This window comes from Juglans regia, chromosome 1 (assembly GCF_001411555.2).
Source record: "Juglans regia cultivar Chandler chromosome 1, Walnut 2.0, whole genome shotgun sequence".
In the NCBI taxonomy this organism is placed as follows: Eukaryota; Viridiplantae; Streptophyta; class Magnoliopsida; order Fagales; family Juglandaceae; genus Juglans; species Juglans regia.
Window position 1 is genome coordinate 13252149 of NC_049901.1, and position 25419 is coordinate 13277567.

At 33.9% G+C, this 25419-nt stretch overlaps 2 protein-coding genes across 7 annotated transcripts; both read left to right on the forward strand.

Moving 5' to 3' along the window:
* Positions 1–3592: 3592 nt before the first annotated feature.
* Positions 3593–16292, forward strand: LOC108992499 (crossover junction endonuclease EME1B-like). 6 transcript variants are annotated; one of them, XR_004798870.1, is made up of 13 exons: positions 3600–4000; positions 4236–4391; positions 4548–4621; positions 5871–6050; positions 6121–6274; positions 6414–6523; positions 7244–7419; positions 8527–8590; positions 8696–8814; positions 9781–9870; positions 12759–12873; positions 15768–16018; positions 16137–16292. XR_004798870.1 is itself a non-coding variant. In XM_018967101.2 (12 exons), exons 1-12 carry the CDS (start codon positions 3688–3690, stop codon positions 15945–15947), a joined length of 1755 nt encoding a protein of 584 aa, XP_018822646.1. In that variant the 5' UTR covers positions 3593–3687; the 3' UTR covers positions 15948–16292. The 6 variants fall into 6 exon arrangements, 4 of the variants coding, with proteins under 4 accessions (XP_018822646.1, XP_018822645.1, XP_018822644.1 ...); XR_001996336.2 differs by having other exon boundaries at positions 3608–4000; positions 5868–6050; positions 15747–16018; XM_018967101.2 differs by having other exon boundaries at positions 3593–4000; positions 5868–6050; positions 15747–16292.
* A 7072-nt stretch (positions 16293–23364) lies between these two features.
* On the forward strand, positions 23365–23994 carry LOC108992504 (CBL-interacting serine/threonine-protein kinase 7-like). The gene has a single exon (XM_018967108.2). The coding sequence runs from the start codon at positions 23365–23367 to the stop codon at positions 23992–23994; it is 630 nt and encodes a 209-aa protein (XP_018822653.2).
* The last annotated feature ends 1425 nt before the right edge of the window (positions 23995–25419 follow it).

The following is a 25419-nucleotide window of genomic DNA, read 5'->3' on the forward strand; positions in this document are numbered from 1 at the left end:
GCTCCTAATATATATATATATATATATATATATATAGAGAGAGAGAGAGAGAGAGAGAGAGAGAGAGATTGTTGAGCAATATTCGGAATTTTTACTTTATATATATAATTTGTGAATCTCAATACTTCTAATATAAAAACTCAATTAGATCAATATTATATATAATTTTAAAGTGTGCAAGTCTTGCGTATTTATTTAAAAAAAATTTGAGTCTATAATTAAAAAAATAATTTTTTATATAGGTCTTAAATTTAACCACTTTTTAAAAAAAAAAAATATACAAGACTTATACATTATGAAAATATCATTTTTCAATTTAAATATCTAAGCTGATATGTGAAAATGTGGGACGAAAAAAGGACGTGATTTTTTTACCTCCTTTTTGTGGTTCAGAGCGAAGTGCGCAATACGGGTCCTATTTGAGTTTTGACTCGAGGATTAATCAGCATTACGATCCTTATCCAAACCTTTGTTCCCTGCACTAAACGTGTGTGAGATATTCCAAGAAATCGGGCCCCTGGTGCATATATATTGCAGTAGTACTTGAGCCCTATTTACGAGCCCCCACATGTCCATATGGGTCCGGTCCATGGAAACTCTAATTCAGCCACCTTGCGTGAGGTACAGCCCACCAACCTTGAGCACTAGCTATTCATTGGCTGGTTTTGATGTAAAGGCAATTTCTTCATGTTAATATTCTATGTATATCATATCATTGCGTTTTCTTAGCCTCGTTCGCTGCCAGCATGCACTACATACATACATACATTAATCTAGGGCCCCTCGACTGCAGCAAATGACCTACCCTTTTGATCCTAGCCTCCACCCAATCCTTTTTATGACTTTGCCCCACTTCGGATGGAGGTAAACAGTATCTGTCACTTCATGATCTCTAAGCTAGTGAGGGTCTTCACTCATTGTTTGGTTCTAGGGAAAATGCGTGAGGTATAAGAGAAAGACAAGTACTATATATAAAAACACATCGATGTTTTTTGAAATCTAGCTTGTTTGCATAGCTTCAATGCAGTTTTTATTTGGGTATAAATCCATGTTTTACTATTATCGAGAATGGTAAAATATGATATCTTCATCTGTCTCTCTACCTTTACAAGATTGAAGAATTTGTAAAGATTGAGAATTATCTTAATCAAGCCGACATGAAGAGACACAGAATGGCCTTAGAGCATGCTTGAAAGGGTACTCTTGAAAGTTGATGGTCGGATTAATGTCATGCCTGCTCTTGTTTGCTCGTATTAATTGTTTATGGATGTCATTTGCATAGGGTTTTATCATGGGCTTAATTGTAAGTGTATTTTTGGACTATGTGTGTGGGGGGTAACATTCTCAATAATGGTGGTGCGCTCAGGACAAAGGAGAGGGTGTACAGAGGGGCACAAGCTCACGTGTGTCTGTCGGTCATCCACGCTACTTGATATGGACTAGGAGACCTTGTTTGCAGCCATGCATGACCAATTAAACAGTACTACTTTCCTCTCCCACACACGCAAGCTGTGTGGTAGGAATTAAAAGACCCACTTTTCCTACCACATCATGCTCGACGCAACTGTCCCATATATATATTACGCTTAGGGGGCATGCGGTACGTACAAGTCGATGAATCTTCCGACTTCGATTCATGTCTCTTGATTGCATGTGCTTGATTGATTGCTGTTCTAGCTATCATAAAGGTTGGTAATTTTTGAAAAAATGTTGGTTAGGGGCTCAATTACTTCAATGTTAAATGATTTGCATGCCTTTTATTTCCTGTTTGTGCCCGTGTAAGTATCAGTACAACGTTACTGTTGTTGCTCTTTTATCGACTAAGGGTGAGTTTGGATTTTAAACTCATCTCAATTTATCATTATAAATTTTTTAAATTCTAATATAAAATATAATAAACAATTCAACTTTTTTAAATTTTAAAATAATAATAATATTAAAAAATAATATTTTAATAATATTTTATTATCTCAACTCAACTCATTTCAACACGCAAACACACTCTAAATATGTGAATTGTGGTTGTTTATTGCAGTGCTTTAACACTATTAGTATCAGTAATACTAGTTACAAGTTTAAGTTATGCAAGTCTTATGCAGACTTTTTATAAAAAATTATGTTCCACTAAAACAAAATAATTTTTGTTATATATATATATATATATTTTATAGTGGAGTTTACTGTTTTATAAAAAGATTGCGTGAAATTATTATATTTAAAATTTGTACAAATCATTTTTGTATCTGTATATGAAATAAATTTATTTGTAAGCCCACGTCTTGTTGGCGCATCTAACAAACTAATGATATAAAAGCTTTTTACATCAGCTAGTATATATAGATCTCACAATACACACACTTGATGTATTTGGTAGGAATGATTTATGTGCGGTTTGAATAGTGAGATGAGATAAGATGATTTTAGTTGAAAGTTAAATGAAATATTGTTAGAATATTATTTTTTAATATTATTATTATTTTGAGATTTGAAAAAGTTAAATTGTTTATTATATTTTATGTAAAAATTTAAAAAAATTGTAATAATAAAATGAGATGAGATGAAATAATTTCACTATCTAAACGGGACATATATAAGATCTCTATTCTCGATAGATGACTATTTCTTCATGTTATACATGCTGTGGTTAAGACAACAGTGAAATCGTTAAAATCGTGGAGGATTTAAGTCTTATTGTCATGAAGGGTAACTCTTGAAATCTATGAGGCACTGGTTCCTTTCATAATTTTTTTTTTATATGTAGTGATAGATTAGATGTGAAATTAGAAAAATTATACTTCCCATCCCTACGTCACACGCTTGTTTTTATTTTTTATTTATTTTTTAAATACGTAGTATAATAATGATAAGTAGAAAAAACTTAATTAATTTAGTAAAAATAAAAAAAAGAATTAAAACATGTGTAATGTGCAATACAGTCAGCTCGGCAGCAAAGCCCGTGAATAGAAACGTATTAATTTTGGGTGCCCAAACAAAAGCGAGGTTCGGTTTGGATTCGATAATTACTCTAATTTATTTTATTATTATAATTTTTTTAAATTTTTATATAGAATATAATAAAAAATTATATTATTTCAAATCTTAAAATAATGATAATATTAAAAAATAATATTTTAATAATATTTTATTTAATTTTTAAATTTTATCTAAAATAATCTTATCTCATTATCTAAATTTCAAACCTTACCTTAGAATGTATACCGAAACAATGTTTTCAGCCCATGGGCCTAATTACGGAGTGGTTTGAATTCAGAGATGAGTTTAGATGGTTTGTGAATAATATAACAAAAATTGAATTATTTATTATATTTTATGAGAAATTTAGAAAAATTATTTTAAAATTTGAAAAAATTGAATTGTTTATTATATTTTATGGGAAAATTTAAAAAATTTATAATGATGAGATAAGATGAATTGAAGTGAATTGAGATGAGTTATGAATACAAACGAGTCCGTATTACAACATCACTTTGTTCAAACCTAATCCCAGAATAGAAATATCCTCGAAGCGAACCTGGAAATTTAATCCCATGTATCCTCATATAAACGTTCGTAACCAAACAGATCCCTTTGCTCAAACAATCCCGCGCTTATTCGAAGAAAGAAACGGAACCCAGTACTACCACTACCTCGCTCTCCTCGATTTGCTTCCCTATAGTTCCTCCCAAAATGTTCCGGCCAATCCTTCTCTCCGACGACGACGACGAAGAAGATTTAGATGACCACCAAAATGCGCTCTCAACCCCAGTGCATTTCCCCTCCAAGAAACAACGCCGAACAGAATCTGAGCCTAATCCAAACCCTCCGGCTCTGGTCCTTCTCGACGACCCAACCCCGCAGAAGCCGGGTCCCAACTCCACCCCCTCCTTTGTCCCAGATACCCCTATGTCCGCCCCAAATTCCGATGTAGTGATCGTCAAATGCACAACTAGCTCATCGGATCCCCAGATTAGGGTTTCAGATTCTGAGAAGAAGTTCTCAGGTTAGTTCGATTATACTTCATTTCTTAATTGTATGATTACTAGAAAATCCTCAACTTTTAGTTATCTGGTTCTTTCCAAATTCCTTTTTTTTTTTGTTTTTTTGTTTTTGTTCTTTTTTTTTTTTTGGAGTTATGTGGAGATGATTTAATCTAACTTTGAGTGTTAGAGATTTGTATTTGTCTTTAGATTAATATAATGTTGGGCTGGTGTTGGCTTTGTTTGCTTGTTTCTCAGGAATCTGTGGGTTGATATGCTTGGAGTCCGACAATGAGTCTGAACATGGGTCTGGAAGGGAAAAGTGCAAGGACACTGAAACAACGGTCAGCGATTTTGACCTGGCAATGGACTTGGATTGGAGTTCTAGGTCTTATGAATCAACGAGTTCTCTAGGCATGCTAATGTCTAATCTGTATAAGCTTTATTTTTTTAAATTTAAATAATGATATTTTTTATGCTGCCTGAAATTCTCAGCTATGGTTTTTGGCAAAATAAAAATGGTGAGATTTGTTCGTATTTCTTAATAGACCTATGGCTAATGCTTGTCAGGGATTGATAATTCAAAGCAAATGACTAGGGAAGGTTCTTTGCATTTGACCGGTTTGCGAGATGATGCTAATCAGGTACTTCTTAATGCATGGCGGTCTGATATTTTTTCTTTTTTCTTGTAAATATATTTTTAGTTTGTTGGAGGTTGAAGAGTAAATAGTCTCTTTGGGTTTGTCAATTCTTATGCCAGAGTCTTAACTTTAGATTGTCCATATGCAACCTAGCACATAATGTTTAAAATCTAAACTTGGTTTTTTGGCGGTGAGCTTTCTGTTACATAAGTGAAAACAATTCAAAAATTTTGTGTTAAAATATGCAAGTAGGGTAGCATAATGTAATGTATTAACCAGTAAAATGTTCTCATGCGTCATTTTATACCCGCCTATATACTTTTTCAGTTTTGGTAACGTTGGCTAAATTATGTGGTACTCTACCAAAGGATAATAATCATCATTTGTTTACTTTTAGATTCTTTGGAATAGACAAAAATTCATATTTGGTGGTGATTTTTTATGCCAATGGCAAGAAATTAACAAATTTAAAATTATATAATGAGTTCCAGGGGATGCGTTACTGCTCACTAGCTTATCATCCATTAGCAGCTTAAATTTCACATCTTCCCTTACTTTTCCATCATTGCCTTGCATCCTTTTATAGAAGAAACGGGATGGAGAAAAATGAACATCAAATGGGTGCTACATAGGTTCCTCCATGTCTAAATAAATTTTATAATTGCATTTACTTGCCTGAGGAGTCTCAACTGCAGCATCGCACTGCTGATAACTCCACAGAATGCTTGAAGTTTGTTTGGGAGGAAGAGATACTTGTGTTGATCATTTGGCATGGAAGATGAATTAAGGTGCTATAGGATAGCACTTACTCAAATTTAAAAAGGTGACTGAAGTATGAAGCCTATCTATCATTTGTCCTAACCCTGATATTTTGTTAGTCATGGCCTCTTTGATGCTGGCACTTGCTGATCAGAAATGGATTGGTGAAGAATTTCAATGCGACAATTGGTGTACTTTTTTGGCTGGGGTAAAGTGTACGAAACATCTAAGAAGAAATTATGGGATGGAGAGATTTTACCCATGTATGCTTGTGGTTTGAGAAACAGTATTAAAATTTCGTAGTTTTTGCATACTTGAAGCCTAAGATAATATGTTTTGAATTTCTATGGAATATTGTGTTTCCTACCCTACACGCTCACTGATCTGTTCATTATGATGCCAATTTAAATTTCTCTAAATGGCTGGTGGACCACCAATATGTTGGATGCCACTTTACTTAGCGCATTTAATGACTTTGATAAATGATTAGCAGGTACTCGATTCTTTCAACAAAGAAACTGTTAACATGGAGCAGATGAATGAGATTACAAGTCAGAAAGGAACTGAAATTGATGCTGGGAAGAAAAATGCTATGGACAGAGCTGCTGGAAGGAAGAAGATGGCGAAGGAGGAAAGAGCTCGCTTAATGGAAGAGAAGAAACTGAAGAAGGAAGTAAGTTTGAATGGTGTGAATTAGTATATTTATCCAGCGGACAAGTAGCTGATTGAATTCCATAATTCAGCAAGAGAAGTTGCAAAAGGCAGCACAGAAGGCTGAGGCTGCAGAGTTGAAAAAAATGCAGAAAGAAAAGCAAAAGTGGGAAAAAGGGAAGCTTGCATTAAAATCTATTGTAGCTGAAATTGATGCGAAAGTTGTCGAACTGGGGTCAGTTGGAGGCAAGTATTTTTGTTGTTATTTTTCCTTTACCATTTAAAATTGAATCTCCATATTCTTCTCTCATAGATACTATGTTAAACAGTTAACGTCTCTGTTAATTTTATACCTCCTGAGCTGAGTTTTACGTCCTTACTTCAGGGCATCTGCTTACGAGGTTTGCTGAAAAAGGGCTTACCTACCGTATAACTTCCAACCCAATTGAAAGATCGATTGTGTGGACAATGACTGTTCCAGAACATTTATCACAGGTACAATTTGTCTAGAAATTCTTAGAGAGAGGAGACAGTACTAAATTCCTAGCAGAATTCTTGACAAAGAACAGAGACTCTAATATTATCCTTTGTTTAATCCTCCCTTCCCTTTCACCTCTTTAGATTGAATAGACCACATTATGGGCTCATGGTAAATTAAAATCGTGTTTGAGCTTTAGCTTCTCAAAGAGAAAACTACTTTACCTACTTGAGTTGAAACAGGTAGCCATGGGTCACAAGCCACAAGAAGTTAGAATTGCAGGTGACATCTAGCTTTCCAAAGAGTAAAATTAGAAAACTAGAAAAATGTCCTCTTAGTTTCCTGAAGTACGCTTCAATTCCTATTATATGCTAGCAATATGTCAACCAAGGTGCAGCAATATGGATTTTCTTAGTTGAATCCACAACCAGCTAGGTAATTAAATGATGTCTTCATTTAGCAAAAAGAAAAGAAATGATTGAGAGAAAGAGAGAACTTGTGTAGGATAGTGATTAAGAAATCTAATTTTAAGGTTTTAAAAGAAAACAGTGACTAGTTACTAGTGACAGATACATTCAATTTTTCTTTTTTTTGATAAGTGACTGATTCATTCAAATTGTCAATGCTGAGCGTGAAATCTGGTTTGAAGGTTTTATATTCCCCTGTTACATTACACCTATAACTGCATGTTATTACTTTTGCTTTTTTTGACATATAATTATTTTTGTCTATTTCAGCTTTCTTCTAATGGTATAGAGATTCCATATGTATTGCTAGTACATGAGGCAGATGAATTCTGTAATCTTGTTATCAATGAAGCTCTTCATGACCATGTTTCCCGTGTCCGAAGTCATTACCCATCTTACACAATTTGCTACATTACCAATAGGTTAATGGCATATATTAATAAAAGGTGCGATTGAGTTCTACTCTCATGTAGCAGTTCACTTCTTTTTTCTTTTATCTCCAATAGTATGATAAAGTAGTGTATTGGAGGGATTTTGCATCTTCTAGCCATTTAATGATGATCTGTTTTTTGAAGACAAGAGGTAGTGTGGTGCATCATACATGACGCTTATTTTATATGACCTATAATAGAATAGTGGTATAGTGGTTTGAATGGAAAGGTCATGAAATTGAAAATATACACTACCCTTACTTATAAAAAAAAGAAATTATACACTAGTTTTACCGGTGTTGTGCTCATTGTTTGGAACTTCATACAATGGAAATAAAAGTGAGAAAATTTGTTATTTTATGTCACCATTTCTTTGTTCCCATGAATTTTCTATCTTCATGAATACTTAAAAAAACAAATTTCCATCTTCATGAATGGTAGAAAAATGTTTCTAAATCTTTGCAAGATTTTATCCTATATCTATTTCCTTGGGATGACTTACCTATATATATATATATATATATATAAAGAAAAAATTCTTTGGGATGACTTGAGAACATGTAGATGCATCACTCACACTATTTTATTTTTTTGCCACACCTGTTCAATTATGGTCCTTTTTTCTCTTTTCTTATTTTTATAATCTATTTCACTGTCTTTTCACCTGCCAATAAGAGTAGGCTATTCTTAAAAGGGAAATCTTTTAGCCACAAAAGGATTACACAAAGAAAACCAAAAACTAATGTAGCTTGATGTGATACGTTAGATTATAAAGTTACTTTTACTTTAAAGCAGATCTAACGGATTACTTGAAGCCACGTCAGTTTGTTGGTTTACTTTTGTGTCATTATTTTGTGTCTGTAGCGGTTCTCTTCTTAAAATGCATTTGCCCTTTTTTGTGTCCAGGTTGTGTCCAAGTACTCCCTGTGTACTCGGGCTTTGCCTACTTTTATGAATAAAAGACCTTGATTACCGATAAAAAAATTACTGAATTGTGATGGACCTGGGGTCGTATAATCTGACTGCAGTGCATTCCTTTATTTTTGGGTTTACTATATTTCAATTTTTTTTCTCCTGGGTTATGCTTGATAACGTTGTAATTCTGGTTGTACAATACATTAGGGAACAGGAACAGTATAAGAACCCATCAAATAATAATGGCTGGAGACGTCCACCTGTTGAAGAGGTTGAATTGATACTCAAGTTTTAAAGGACTATTCTAGCTTTTCATAGGTCTTTTCACACGTGCCATTATTTATTTATTCAGTTGTTATCCAAAATTGTGATACAGGTGCTGGCAAAATTAACCACTCATTTCATTAAAGTACATTCCAGGCAATGTGTGGATGAAGCTGAACTAGCAGAACATGTTGTTGGTTTGAGCTCCAGCCTGGCATCCTGCCAATTCAGGTACTGAGTGCCTGTATGGATCTTTTGTGTTCAATTCAGAAATATATTACCTATATAATTTCTTAAACATCTTTGTATTCTATTGTGCCACCTCATTATTTCATTTTGTTTTTAATTTCATTGACCTATCCCAACCTTTCACATACTAAAAGGCCTTTCATTGTATCCTTCTTACTTATCAAAAAATAAAAAATGAAAGACATTTCATTGTATTGTCTTTATTACCACAACTAACCCACTCGATTTTTTGACGTTAAGATTTAGAAAAAAAGTTGAAGACAAAAGGTTTCCTACCATTTATGATTACTAATTCAATAGAGAGAAAAACAAAGACTTTTCATCTTATAGTGGTTATTGATTTCCTCTTACTTGTCTCTTTGGCTTTCTCACCACTTAACTCTTCTGTCATTTTATTATTAATTTTTCAATAAAGAAAAATAGACTATTCATCTTATTGTAGCTATTGACTCTTCGTTACTTACCTCTTTGGCTTCTTCACCAGTTAACTTTGATGTTTGTTGAGACATAAAAATAGTCATTCCTCAAGATTTTTAGAATATTCGCGCACATTGCTCCAGTCAATGACCTGTTATTAAGTAAAAGCGAGGACATCCATTCTAGTCAGTTTTTAATTGGGACCATAATAAGCATCAGTACAAGAGTACCTAACTTTGTATTGGTCAATGACCAGTTATTAAGTAAAAGCAAGGATATCTATTCATGTCAGTGTTAATTGGGACCATAATAAGCATCAGTACAAGAGTACCTAACTTTGTTTTGGGATAAGATTAACAATGGTTTAGTTATTTCTTATTTTCTGCATAGACTTATCATGTAAACTGGTGGATTAGTAATCTACCTGGTTCTTTTATTGATAAGTCTGTAAGAACTGCCAGCTCCATACTATAGTTTATGAATGACTAATCTCTCTCTCTCTCTCTCTACTTTTACTTTAATAAACTGCAGAAAGAAGTTGACGCGCCTATCTGTGAATGCCAATGGGTCCCTGATTCCCAAGGATGCCGTTGATAAGAATCTAATTAAAAAGAGCTTATGGTAAGTCTTTCTCCAATGATTTCCTTGTAACAATTTCTAGTTCTTAATTTGGTATACTCATATGTATACCTCCGGTGTACTTGGGCTATGCCTATCTTTATCAATACAATTGCTTATCTTTATAAAAAAAAAGTCTTTCTCCAAATTGTATTTCTTATCTATTTATCCCGACAATTTCCGGGTTAGTACATCAAATGTTACAAATTATTAATTTTGCTTGTGAATTCGAATTTTAATTTTACTAATGGTTTGATAGTCAATGCACTTACCTTTCGGTTGTCATTGTCCAAAAATTTTCCACAAAGAAAGTTTGATAGGTAATTTCCACAGAGAAATAACAAAGTGCTAACATGCCCCTTATTGAAAACTAAGGCAAGAGGTGTGTCATGGATATTTCACAGCAACGTGCCTTCTAAAACCACTTCATACATTACCCAACTTGCTTGGAATAGGAGGTTTGAGAGCCAAGGGAGTTGTGTCCAGTGGAAAGTTTTTTTATGCCTTTTTGTTGTGTAAATGTGGAAATGGAAAAGTTATTGGTCTAAAGGTGTTGAGCTCCTAATGCATAATCCCAAGCTTTTATATTGAGATCAGTTTGATACTTGACACTTCCACTCCTATTTTCGTTTTGTTTTTATTTTTTATAGTTGGATGGTTCAGATTTTGAATGTGAATTTTCTTTTTGGTGAGTTTCTGATATACCTCTAGTGTACTTGAGTTATATGCTTTTTTGCTTTTGTTAAATGTTAGTATTCATTAAAAGATTCTTTCAAAACCACTTACTCTCCATTGTTAGGATTTATTTTCATTAGTATGTTGCCATGTTGGACACCTTATTGAATACTAGATGTCAAAAAACTTGTGTTTGTATCTTAGTTCTTTGGTGGCTATGACCTGTATGCAACTTTGGGGCAAAGGGCAGATGCGGCACCTTATCTATCATTTGCTTGTTAATATTATTGAATATGCCTTATGGATGTGGAGGATTTCTTTCATGATATGGAGGTTTAGGCTCCATTTGTTTCAGCCTAATGTGTTTTCCTAAAATAGTTCTTTGCATTTTTATGCTTAGTGCAACTAAAAAAATGCTAGTCAACAGAATAAATTTATGTGTTCAGCCAAAAAAACACTAATGGACAATGACTATGCTTCAGTCAAGTGGAAGTCATTTTTCGGACTAAAGAAACAATGGACTCCTTTCTTCTTCTCTCTCGTCTCTCGCCACTGCCACAAGCTATTGCCTCTCATCATGGATGAGCTCAGCACAAAGCCCAATAATTTGTCTTCAACTTTCAGCATCATCAATGAATCCTGCTGAAAACAGTTAAACTCAAATGGTTCTACGGTTGAGTTGGATCTCAGCAACATGAGCATTCCCTTGTCTATTTGAGGCTTTCCTAGGCTAGGTCCTTTCTCTCTATCCTCAACAAATCCTGCTCCTATCCTTTATAAGCAGTCTTCAAGCCAAATCTGGTGATTCTCACTCAAAACTGCTGGTTCTCCAAATGTGATCCTGTGCACCACCTCTACATCATTAGGATTTTTATTTTGGGAGGCATGTGAAGCTGAATCCCAAGTTGCGGTTTTTTTTTTTCATTTGTATGAAGTTGAGATTTGTAGGTTTAAATGTTTGTGGTAGAGGAGAGGAATGTCCCTTGTAGAATGGTAATTTTTTAATATGCTTTTCAAAAATAAAAATATGTAGTTAGATTGATAGAGGGGTTTTCAATGACCGGATAAAAAATTATTATTGATGCCTTGTACTAGTCAAGGCATTGAATAGATGTAATATGTATGCCGTAGGGGTGTCAAATCGTGTTAACGGGTCGTGTTCGTATTGTGTCAAGACATGTACACTATACTTAATGGGTCAATCCGAACACGACCCGTTAAGGATTTTGTGAAAATCTCAAACACTAACACGTCCTGTTTTAACCTGTTACTAAATACAAAACGACCCGACTCGACCCGACCAGACCATGTTAATGGGTTGAACAGATCTGTTTGAACCCGTTTGACCTGATTGATTTTATATAAATATTAAAATATAAACAATATCTATAGAAAATAAAAAACTAACTAGAAGTCCAAAATTACAATCCAAACAATAAAAATACTGACATTAAAATCCCAACAGTACTAAATATGATAAACACACAATTACACAAATATGATAAACATATATTGTAATAATATTAAAGTTACAGTCCCAAATATGATAAACACATATTGTAAAATATTAATGTTACAAGGGTTGTTGGTTGAAGGGAGGCGGCGTGAGACTTCTTCACTTGAGTAGTTGAGAAGTTGAGATTTGAGAAAACTAAGGGACTCGAGGGCCGTAGGGTTACTGGGTTAGGGTTTTATGAATTTTTTCAATTTTAGGTCTAAGGGTATAGATGTAAATTTAACTTTCTTAACGGGTTGACCCGTTAGTGACCTGTTAAGCAATCGTGTCTTAACGGGTCAATCCGTTTTGACCCGAATCTGTTAAAGCCAATCCCAAACCCACTTTTATCATGCCGTGTACATGTTGGGTTAACGGGTCGTGTCACATATTGCCACCCTAATGTATGGTGTGTATTCATGATGCCTGTGCCTGGTTCATAATGTGGTTTGTGAATCTGTGATCTGCCACCTGAAATAGAAAATTGAAACTTATTGAGTTGCAAAAAGATTTAGGCTGTTCTTCAGCTTCGGATTCTTGGCCAAGAATTGAAACCCTATTTTATTTTAGGATATGGGTGCTCTAGGAAGAAACTATTATCATTCTGGGGGTCTAATCATTTATGCACTTTTAATTTGCTTATACAATATATTTTCATGCCTTCATTTATTTTATATGCAAGACTCAAATGACCGTGTTTCTGATTTTGCTGTGAACACAGGTTGAAAGCATTGATATCAATTCCAAAGGTACAACCACGATTTGCTCTTTCTATTTCGAAGAAGTACCCCACCATGAAATCCCTGCTAAGTGTCTACATGGACCCAAGTAGATCGGTATGTATTGGCACGACCTTTTATTTCCATTTGTTTCTGAGCCCTTGATGCAACAGTATAATCTGTAGGCCCATGTAACAATGTTCCATATTTGGTGCCTTTTTGTCATCCCCTGGAAAGAAAATCGCATTTTTCTACCTAGTTGCTAAATATACTATGAACCTAAAATAATTAAATGTATACTAAAGATTTTGAAGAAGGAAATGGGATTAATTGTTTAAAGGCTGTTGGCAGAACTTCGATCAATCTCATTGCGTTGGAGTAGAATTGCAGTATTGAGAAATGCAGTTACTGTACATTGCATCTATTAGAATTATGTATGGCAAAGCTGTACAGGATATCTAAACGAGACCTTTGTGTTCTGACTTTTTATTTCCAAAATTATGTATGTCAGCATGCTTATATCCTAATCTCTAGAATAGATAGATTGTCTATTTGAGGAAGAGGTAAATAAGAAATGAATAGTGGACTAATCATTTATTTCTATTTTTACATTAGTGAAAATTTCCATGTTCTTGACAATTATCAATGGAATAGAAAGGATATAGAAATATAAATGTGTGTGTTGATGTCTCCATATTTCTCAGAGTTGGGGGCATATATACATCTAAGTATAGTGCCGAATTAACCCTTGGGGGTTGGCTCAAGTGGTAAAGGCCTTGGGCTTGGAGTATGCTCTCCCTAGGTCTAAGGTTCAAATCTCCTTAGGTGCAAACAATCTTTTTTTTTTTTTATATAATTAATAAGAATTTTATTACCAAGAATAGGCACAGCCCAAGTACACAGGAAATATACAAAGGAAATACCTACTTCAGACTAGAAAGCAGGAAACTACGACAAAAACAGATTTAGGACATTATCATCATTCCTTACAAAGATCCTAGTCCACAAACTCAAAGTAGAAAAGAAAAAATAACGAAGATCTTCAAAAGAACGCTCTGTCTTCAAAACATCTCACATTCCTTTCAAGCCATAAACACCACATTAAACACAAAGACATCATTCTCCATCTAGCAACAACACATTTCCTTGCCTCACCACGCCAACGTGCAAGGAGATCCACAATTTCCTTAGGCATCATCCAATATAAACCTGACCGACCAATAACCTCATTCTACAAAGATTTTGCCACCTCACAGTGTAAAAAAAGATGATTTACAGATTCACCAACCTTCTTGCACATGACACACCAATTAGCTATACACAAACCACGTTATCTAAGGTTATCTGTGGTCAATACTTTCCCTAGAGCAACCACCCAACTGAAAAACACCACCTTAGTAGGTACCTTCACCCTCCAAATGCTTTTCCAGAAGAATACACAGCCAGTACGAAAATTAAGCACCTTACAAAAAGAACTGACTGAAAACCTGAAATTTCCATCATGATCCCACAATAGCCTGTCCTCTCTTCCCTGCATCACTTTTGAGTTATAAATTCTTCCCAAAAAATCTGAAACAACATTCACTTCCCATTTATTTGCGTCTCTAATAAAGTCAACATTCCATAGAATATTATTTTCCATACGTTGAAGGTAATCTACCACAACAACATTTTGATCCTTTGCAATCCTGTAAAGAGATGGAAAATCTAATTTAAGAGCTGATTACCCACACCAAATGTCATACCAAAAGAGAATCCTCTTCCCTTCCCCCACCTATATGTTTAGAAAACTCCCCCCAACCTTTCCTAATACCCTTCCATAAACTCACCCCATACGCTTCTCTAACTTCATTAGAACACCAATCCCATATTTAACAGCAACAACATTCTTCCATAAAGCATCTCTCTCTTCATGATATCTCCAAAGCCATTTTCCAAGGAGTGCTTTATTAAACAACCTCAAATTTCTCACCCCCATTCCTCCACAAGAAACCGGTTGACAAATCTTATTCCAATTAACCAAATGAAACTTCTTTTCCTCTCCTATTCCTCCCCATAAGAAATTATGATAAATATTCTCAATTCTACTAGCAACCCCAACTGGCAAAGGGAAAAGTGAAAGAAAATACGTAGGAAGATTAGACAACATTCTCTTTATCAAAGTAATTCTTCCCCCTTTAGACAAATATAACTTTTTCCATCCAGCCGACCTTCTCTCAATCTTCTCAATAATCCCATCCCATATCAAAACAGATTTGTGAGGAGCTCCAAAGGAAAGACCAAGATACTTCAGCAGCATTGAAGCAATCTTACACTCCAAAATATTAGCCAAATCTGAAATATTACCTACGCACCCACCGGTACAATTTTAGACTTGTTTAGGTTAATCCTGAGACTCGAGACAACTTCAATTCAAAACATAACAACAATGCTCTCAAAGATTGAATATGTTCTTGATTGGGTTCAATGAAAATCAATGTGTCATTGGCAAAAAGAAGATGAGATAATTTCATACTATTCTGTTCCTCATTGCCCACCTCAAAACCCGACAAGTACCTTCCTTCTACCGTCGCTTCCAACATTCTATTCAATCAATGCATCCATGACAATGACGAAAAGAAAAGGAGATAACGGATTTCCTTGTCTCAAACCACGTGAACTATTAAAAAACCCAACCGGAGTGCCATTCACCAAAATGGAAAATCTCAACGTCAAAACTCCGGATGCAAACAATCTCTGGGGGCCATTGGACTGGGGGATTTTCCCCTTGAATTACCTGAGGTGCACTTGCAGAAAACTCTTTGTCGAGAGCCTGTGCACCCCCGGAATTAGTCAAGATGCTGTTTCCAGACACTTGGTGCCAATAAAAAAAAGTATAGTGCCGTATAGATACGAGTACTCTTTATGTTTCTGTTAGGAGAATGAATTCTTCTTTTTTCATAATTGTAACTTCTGTACTGTTGGTTACGGAGAAGATGACCCTTAAACAGTTAAACCCCCCCAAATGGCAGGTGCATGAAAAGGAATTTCTTCTCAAGGACTTGACAACAGAAGGGCTGCTTGGTGAGGACAGAAGATTAGGTGAGGTTTGTTCGAAGAGAGTGTACAGAATACTTATGGCACAAAGCGGAAGCATCAGAACTGATGATGTTGAGCACGGTGCTGATTTCTTCAGATGTCATTCATCTTAAATTCTCTGCATTGTATTCATCGCGAGTCCTCTACATTTATATATATATTACATATATATATATAAGCAGAGGTTTGTACATCCCTCTTCATTTGCAGCATCTGCAATTTCTCTGCCATTAATCTTTCTTATTAGCAACTTTGTTAAGTTCCTAGAATTCTAAAGACTGGTGACCCTTTTGATGTTGCAGCTGGAAGGCATACCCATCGGCCTTATTAGATAGGCGTGATGACAAGCTGATGTAAATCAAACTTATTACTGGTATATATGAGAATTGTACTTTTACAAGGCAATCGGGTACACACTTTTATCGCAAAGCCTAATTCAAGTGTTTAACAATACCTCCCAAGATGGTGTTAAGAACCTTCATGACTAGTGTGCTAAGAAGCGAAAAACAAATCTTTGTGATTACTCTTATTGGCAAAGTGTGCCACTCAACAATAGTTGAGTGGAGAGTAGATCGTGGGGTGGCCTGCTGCCGCAAACAAGCGTGTGGGGACTCGTGGGCCTCAGCACCATTATATTATGTTATATTGTTATGGTGGATTGAGTGGTTGGCGAAACCTCTTCTAACCCTACAATATGGTTCTTCCACTATTATCGAACTTAATAATGACCCCTCCCCTCCATTGTCAAAAACCTAAACCCATGGGCATGGATGGGGTCATATTCTCATAAACAGGTCGAGTCACCATCTCGGCCTGCCAGTGCTTTTCATGATTTCATCGTTGATTAGAGCGACGAGCATATCCTCATATAAAACTTCAAATATTGGTGTTGCTGAATTTCCACATCAAGAAATAAACATCAGCCATCAGGTTTAGGTTTTTTTTTTCCCTTCTTCCTTTTCTCATAATATCACATAAGGCTGCTTTTGTTTTCAAAGAGGAAGCCAAAGAACAAAATATAAAACAAAGCTTAAGAGTAATTTTGACCATGGTACTTTTGTTTTTTTAACATGAAATCATAGGTCTGCATGCGTGGAATATTGTGAAGAAATATCTGAATTTTAGTATATTTCTGTTATTACTCTTCTACCTGAGAATTATCCTCACCATTTACTCTATTGTGTCTATTTCTTGTCATTGTTGGCGCCATCCTAGTTGTAAAGTGAATTCTGACCACCAAACGGTAAGGCTCGTTTAGAGTGTAGGGCATGAGCGGTACATGGTTGATTAGAGTATGTGTTATGAAATGCTACAGAGACTTGAGAGAAAACATGATAAGTAATTGTTGACCTTAGGGTTTAATGTGATCGAAAATAAATAGGATGTTTAGATCCAATTAGTTTGTTAGCTCCATATTCAGTTTACCCCTTGATATTATTAATGAGGAAGATTAATCTGTTGAAGAGTTTGATACCCCTGATTTCAATAAATGAAGTATTCTTAAGATTGATGCCAAGACCATTTACAAAACTAGTTGGATTTAGTTTGCTTTTAAGACTGAGTTTAATGTTAAAACTATTGAACAAACTTATGTTATTTTCAAAACTCATGAAAAATTTTGTTTGTTTAATCGAAAATCTATTCATGATTTTCTTATTAAATGTTATAAATTCCTACATATTAATTTTGTTCAAGTTGTTAAACCTCTTACTCGTAAGGATATAAATGCTTCTATACTTCTATGTTTGAGAGATGCTAGAATCAAAAAATTTGAAACTAGTACATTTGGCATGATTCAATCATCTTTGTTTAATGATCCTGTTCATTTTGATTGCTTTCCTGATCTAACTCTTGCTTTGGATGATCATAATATTCTTAAGGTTTTAACTTTGAATACTTTGAAATCAGGTTACGATATGGATGAAGGTAGTAAACCCCGAGCTATTGTTTATCATATTTATTATAGTGTTAAAAACTACTTTAAATCCTAAAGCTATTTTGAAAAATTTAGGTGATAAAACTTTGCTAATATAAAGTTCTACTCCTGATGCTAAGATCCAAATTTCGAAAATGATTCGTTGGAGAGATATTACTCTACCTAATGAATGGTTATTGGAACATGAATCTCAGCCTGCTAAGTTTGTTTATGATGAGATCAACCTTGATTATATTCAGCAATATCTGGATGATACTGTTAAAATGAGTTTTGATAATAAGTTAATAAATCTCTGATGATCAATGAAAGAAGAAATTCTTTCGCTGGATCTACTGCTATAGAAAATCTAGTAAGGAGAGATCAAGATCTCAATGATTTTTTAAAAAGTAATATTAAGCATGATTTAAAGCTAAAAGGAGTTGCTAGTAATGCCTCCCAACTTAGCACTGCTTATTATACTAGTAAAAATATAGATTTATCTAAAAGAGATGAAACTGTTAAAGAAGAAGAAGAAAAGACTTCGTCCATGTCTACTAGTGCTTTTGATTTTGTTGCACCTATTATTCACAACCAATTATCTATGATAAATAGAACTTTTGAAATAGATTTAATTTCTTTGTACAATGAATATAGTTTTGTTAAGAACAAAGAAAAAATAAAATGCTGTCATACTGTTTTATTTTATTTTATTTTATTGAAAACTATTATGTTTCAAAGAATGTTTCCTAGAATAGTTTAAATATGGTTAAAAAATAATAAAATTTTGTTGCTGGAAACAAATATATTATTCGGTCAAACCTTCCACCTCTGGAGATGGTTATTATTAACCATCAAGAATCTTAGGTCAAGGCTTATCCTTTTAAAATTACTATTGTTGATTCTAATGTCCTCACTTCCACTGAAACAAAGAATATTATTGAACAAAATAATTTTGTCAATAATTATTTACATGTTATTGGTCAACAACTGGACCATATTGAAGAAAATTTTGAAAAACCTATTTCTTCTATTAAAATTGAAAAAACCTTTGGTTAACTTGCCTAAAACGAGGCAAGGTTTAAGTATCAAGAGTAACCAAGCCAAAACCATTGAAAAAATGATCAAATGCTTTCTGATTTATAAGAAGGTAAAAACTGAGAATACCAAAGCTTCTATAAGTGATATTGCTTGTGTTATCACTAAAGGAAAGAAGGTAATCTTTGATGAAGACTCAGAAACTAAATCTTCCAATTTTTCTACCGATCGTGATATTACTTTACTTGAAGAAAATTTTGAGAAAACTAATTTAGTAAAAATTGAGATAAAAAGGTTTTTCCAGAAATCTAATCCTATGAGTAAAAAACTGGTATTCTAAACCTACTCCTTATTTACAATTTGAAAAAATATTTTTTCAAACACAATCTTCTGTTTCTGCTAATAAGCTTTATGAGTGGAACATTTATGAGTTATCTGAATAAGAAATCCTCGATACAATGAATAATATGTCTATGGTTTCTAACGCTTATGTTACTAACCATTATCTTACTAAGGTTGAAATTATTGATTTATTAGCTACTGGTTTTTTGGCACTCTTCATCATTGGTGAGATAAGCATATTACTGATTTATTAGCTAAGATGTTTTCCTTTCCAGAGTTATGCTCTGGGAAGACAATTTGAAGCCCTATTAGAAAGAAAAATTTATTGATAAACTGGCTCATCTTTTTCTTATAAGGTCAAAGATGAACTTACTAACGCTACTAGTTTGATTAATTATGATAATTTCACTTATGATGATATTATTAATACTATTAAGAAATATGGTATTAACATGTGTAATGATCAAAAGATGTTAAGTCAACAACTGAAAAATATCAAGAAAACCAAGTATGAAATGAGAAAATTCTATGAACAATTTGGCTTACCTCCTATAGCCCTTTCCAGGCAAAAAAAGGAAAAACTCTATTTACAAAAATTCTAATAAGTTCAAATCCAAAAAAAACACGTCTAAAAAACGTGATGATTTTTACAAAAAGAAAAAAACTTGTTTCCAAAAAACATTTTACTCAAAATCATGCGAAATGAAAATGTGTCAATTATGGTAAGTACGGTCATTTTAGTAAGGACTGTACTAGAAAACTTGGCAGGATGAAAAAAAAGATAAATAAGCTAAATATTGATAACAATGCTAAAGAAGAATTGATTCGTATTTTGGAATCAAGATCTTCTGAGCCATCTTATATCGATAAATTTAGTACAAGTGATTCTGATTATCACTCTGTTACTGAATTATATGATTCTTCTATTAAATTTTGGTTGCAATAATTCTTGCTGCAAAACTATTAATGTTCTCTTAAAGGGTGAAAGACAAGATTACCTTTTAATTAGCCAAATTACCAACCCTGATCTTAAAGAAGAATATCTCCAAAAGTTCAAGAAAATCATGGTGAAAGAGCACCATGAGAAAATTGCTAAACCCAAAATTAGCCTTGATGAAACTTTGGAAAGATTCAATAAGAGAAATTCAAAAACATTTATGTTAATAATCTCCAACGCAAAATGGTTTCTATTACAACTCGATGAAGTTAATAGATCTTTTTAGGAGGCCCCAATGACCATAGATAGAACCTATCCAATTCTTACAGTGCGATGGTTGGCTGTTCACGAACTAGCCGTAGAAATTGTTGAACTCAAGAATGAGATTAACAATATTAAAACTGATAATAATAACTCTTTAAAACAAGAGTTATTGCTTTTAAAGTTTGAAAAATAGCTTGATCAACATACCCTTTCCAATACTGATGAGCAAGATGATGGTGTTGGCCCTAGTCATCAAGAACCTTTTTCTAATAGATAAAGTATGTTTGATTGATTATCATATTCCTTTAAAATATTTTTTAAAAGTAAGGATTGTTGTTTACCATGAATTTGAATTCAATGTTGTTCCTTTAATTAATTCAGGAGTTGATATGAATTGTATCCAAAAAGGTATAATTCCTAGTAAATATTATGAAAAGTCTACTAAAAGATTATTTTCTGGCAATGGTTCTCATATGAATATTAAATATGAATTGAATAATGCTCATATTTGCTAAAATAATGTTTGTTTTAATATTTCTTCCGTTCTTGTTAAAAATATGAATTATAAGATGATTCTTGGTATGATTTTCATTTCTTTTTTTATATCCATTTCTTACTTAGAGCTTTGCTACACAACCTCCACCACACTCCACACTCCACATTTTTTTAAATTTTTTAAATTTTTAATATTTTTTTAAAATTTTTTTTTGAGTTTATTCTTTTTAAATTATTTATTCATTATTTATATAATAAATATTTAATAAAAGAAAAAAATAATAAAAATTAAAAATAATATGGAGTGTGGAGGTTGTATGAATAGTAGGAGGTTGAGTAGATTTTTTGTCTTACTTAACATGATGACATTACTACTAATCCTTTTGGACAGAAAGTAAAGTTTGAGTTTGCTTCAAAGTTTGATATTGATACTGATAAAGATTTTAGTGCTTTGATCTCTACTAAGACTAAATATTTGAATTTTCTGAAATAGGAAATCAAATTAAAAAAATTGCTGAAAAATTATTTGATAAATTGTTACAGTAAAAAATTGGTAGTTTTAATAAAAAAAAAACTTGTTGATGATGTTTGTTCTGATCTTCCAAATGCTTTCTGGCATTGGAAGAAACATATTGTTGATTTGCCTTAGGTTAAAATTTTTTCTGAAAAGAATATTCCTACTAAAGCCAGACATATTCAAATGAATATGAATAGTAAAACTTTAGAAATTTTCAAAAATGAAATCTATGATTTGCTTGATAAAAAGATTATTAGGCATAATAAGTCACCCTAATCTTGTGCCACTTTCTATGTTTTGAAAAATGCTAAGATTGAGAGAGTGATCATCACTTAGTTATTAATTATAAACTCTTGAACAAGGTATTGGAATGGATTAGGTATCTCATTCCCAATAAGAATGACCTGATTCACAAACTTAGTGATGCTTCAGTTTTTTCAAAATTTGATATGAAATCTGGTTTCTGGCAAATACAGATTAGCGAGAGTAATAGGTACAAAACTGTTTTTACCACTCCATTTGGACATTATGAGTGAAATTTTATGCACTTTAGTCTTAAAAATGCGCCTAATAAATTAAAAAATATCAAGAATAATACTTTCAATTCATTCAATCATTTCACCATTGTTTACTTTAATGATGATGTCCTTATCTACTCCAAATTTATTGTTGAATATTAAAAACATTTGTATTCGTTTATGGAAGTCATAAAAAAATGGTCTTGTTGTCTCTGCTAAGAAAATTAAATTGTTTCAAACAGAAATATGTTTCCTTGGTTATGATATTTCTGAAGGGCAAGTTCGTCCTATCAATAGATCCATCCAATCTGTAGATAAATTTCTTGATGTCATCACTAATAAAACCTAGTTACAACAATTTCTTGGTTAATTAATATGTTACTAAGTTCTACAAAGGCCTTATGAAACACTGTAAACCACTATTCGAGAGATAACAGTACTCCAATTCACCGCTTTGATAAGATATTCATACTTCCTTTGTTAAGCAGGTTAAAACTCGTGTCACGACTTTACCTTGTCTTGGTATTTCTACTATTAATTCTTTCAAAATTGTTAGAACTGATGCCTTTGATATTGGGTATAGTAGCATTTTAAAATAAATTGTTTCACCAAGTTCATCTGAACAAATTGTTCACTTCCATTGTGGAGCATGGAATGCACAAATGAACTATAATATCATTAAGGAAGAAATTTTATCTATAGTACTATGTATTTCTATGTTTCAAAATGATTTGTTAAATTAGAAATTTCTATTACATATTAATTGCAAAAGTGTTTAATATGTATTAGAAACAAATGTTGAGAATATTGTTTCAAAACATATTTTTGCCCGGTGGCAAGCTATTTTAAGTGTCTTTATTATTATTATTATTATATTGAGTATTAAAGGTTTCCAAAATGCTATCCCTGGTTTTCTTACTCTTGAATTTCTGCAGAATCACGACCAGTAGAAAAATCGACAAAGATAAACAAGTTCTATAGGTTCCTATCCCTGACAGGCAACTCATGAAGCATGAACTTGATTCCCCCTTGATCTCACAAACTGGTTTACTACTTTAGGTAGTACAACCATTGCTAAGACCAATTTCTTCTTTGCTTTAGCTACTCCTCATGATCCATATGCTAATATCATCGCTAAATCCCACAACCTATTCAGTCTTTTAATCTTGATAAATATTCTTTTTCAATGACTGATTATGTCAAAAAGTAATATTGTTAGAACTTGTTTTATATTGAACTTAATTGTTTATTATATACCGATCTCTCCAAAATCGCTTTTGGATATTTTTCCCTTGGTTTTTATTGGATTTTTGAAAATACTCAGAAGAACCTTCAAGACTACTTCTCTATTCTCACCCAAACACAATTGATCTTGATTAAACCTGTTTTTTATAAACAATTCTACTACAGGTACCCGCCGTTGGGTACCCGTAGCGGAATCGTTTGATGTGGCCTCAGCTTTATATTATTATTTAAAAAAAATACCGCGATTCTTCACACCCGTTTCATGCATCTCTTGGATTCTTTTCCTTCTCTCTCTCTCGACCTCTCGAGCCATGGAACCAGGGGTTGCGCCTACCCCAACACCATCACCGGGGCATCCAACACCACTACCTTACTGGGGAAGTACCAATTGGGGCGATTACTGGGACGAGGCAGCTTCGCCAAGGTGTACCAAGCACTATCAATAGTGGATGACACAGTTGTGGCCGTGAAGATCATCGACAAGTCCAAAACCGTCGACGCCACCATGGAACCACGGAGAATCGGAGAGATCATGCCCATGCGTCGCCTCCAGGACCACCCCAACATCCTCAAAATCCTTAAGGTCATGGCCACCAAGACCAAGATCTATCTCGTCGTGGAGCTCACCACGGGCGATGAGTTGTTCTCCAAGATCTCTTGCCGCGGCAAGCTGGTTGGGCCGTCCGTGCGGCGGTACTTCCAGCAGCTGGTATCGGCGCTGCATTTCTACCACCAAAACGGTGTCGCCCACAGCAACGTGAAGTCGGCGCTGCACTTCTGCCACCAAAACGAGCGTTGCCCACCGCGACGTGAAGCCGGTGCTGCATTTCTGCCACCAAAACCGCGTCACCCACCGCGACGTGAAGCCTCAGAACCTCCTGGTTTAGTTTGAAGATATTGTCTCGTCTTCGTGAATCGTGGGGTCAGTTTGATTTTATAAGTGTTGATTTTAGAAACAACACTAAGTAGAGAAACAATGCATTTAACTTAGGGTGCAAACGCATCATTTAAATAATGCTGACTTGTAGCTCGGGTACTCAGCGTGTCCACCATCTCGGGTGCAAGTAGCTTTTTTGTTTTATAAAACTAATAAAATCAACTTGATCTACCACAATGTTTACATATTAAACTTGATCAAAGAAGAAAAATGGAGAATCCATCCCAATGTTGTCAAGAAAATCCCTGATTCAGATGTTTCCTATTGTTACTATGACTACATTGAAATTTGGTTCAAGTTGTTCGAGAATACTGATATGTCTCATTCATGATTATTAACTTTGATAAAAAGTTTAATTCCCAATTCTCTCTTTGGTTTTTGAGATAGTGGATACAATTTGGCTTCATTCAGGAATTTTTTCCTGATAAACTCAATGGTGCTTTTAAATACTTTACCATTGTTTACAAGACTGACCAACATGGTCAAGAATTTCCTGTTTCCCTTCACTTATGCAAGAAATACAAAGTTCCTGGGATTTTGAAATAGAGTTATGCTAAGAAAAATGATATCCTTGTTTGCAATTGGTTCGTCAAATACTGGTGGGATAGATTTCCTTATACCCAAGGCGTGATTGACAATGTTAACAGAGGTTTTCCTGTAATTTCTCCAAATCTAGGAAGTAATGAAGATTTTTCTACTACTAAAACACTGCTTCAAGAGCCAATGTACCCTATTGCTTAGGCAAAATAACAACCTACTTCATCTGATAAATCAAATAAGTTGACTAAGTCCAAGAAGAAGTCTATTCTCCAAGGACTTAAGAACAAAGATTTAATTTATCTATTGAAAAAGTCCCTCCAAGACGATGATGATAATTCTGATGACAAGTCTAAGACATCCTCTGAAGCCTCTGTTGATAATATTGATCCCTATGATGACATATTCGAACTTGATCTAGAAACCACTCCCAGGTTATCTAGAGACTGATCCCTTGTTTTAATTATTGACGTTGGTACCAACCAACGAAAACTACTACAATTATTGTTGAAGACCCCATGATTCCCGCTGCAGGTTCCTGCAAAGTCAAAGATTCCCGCTGCTTTACCCATTCTTTCAGTAACTTTTCTATGGTCAAATAAATAGTAAAAAAAGTCAAAATTATTGTTTATCCTGAGAATTATTGTACTAGTAAGCCTCTCTTTGTCTATATAAAGAGGGCTTGGCTTTGTTGAGAGGCTGGAGCTTATTATAAGAACCCTTAGGAACTTCATATAACCTAAGAACCATTTTCTTCTCTTGTTTCTTGCTCTTCCATTATAATTCCTAAATAGTTTCATGTATTGTTAATGTTCATCTAAAATGAAGAACAACTGTTTCAAA

Coding starts and splice junctions, on each gene's coding strand:
- LOC108992504 (XM_018967108.2), top strand. CDS start 23,365: ATGCATCTCTTGGATTCTTTTCCTTCTCTCTCTCTCGACCTCTCGAGC.
- LOC108992499 (XM_018967101.2), top strand. CDS start 3,688: ATGTTCCGGCCAATCCTTCTCTCCGACGACGACGACGAAGAAGATTTA. Junction 8,815..9,780: donor CTGGCATCCTGCCAATTCAG/GTACTGAGTGCC, acceptor AATAAACTGCAG/AAAGAAGTTGACGCGCCTAT. Junction 9,871..12,758: donor CTAATTAAAAAGAGCTTATG/GTAAGTCTTTCT, acceptor CTGTGAACACAG/GTTGAAAGCATTGATATCAA.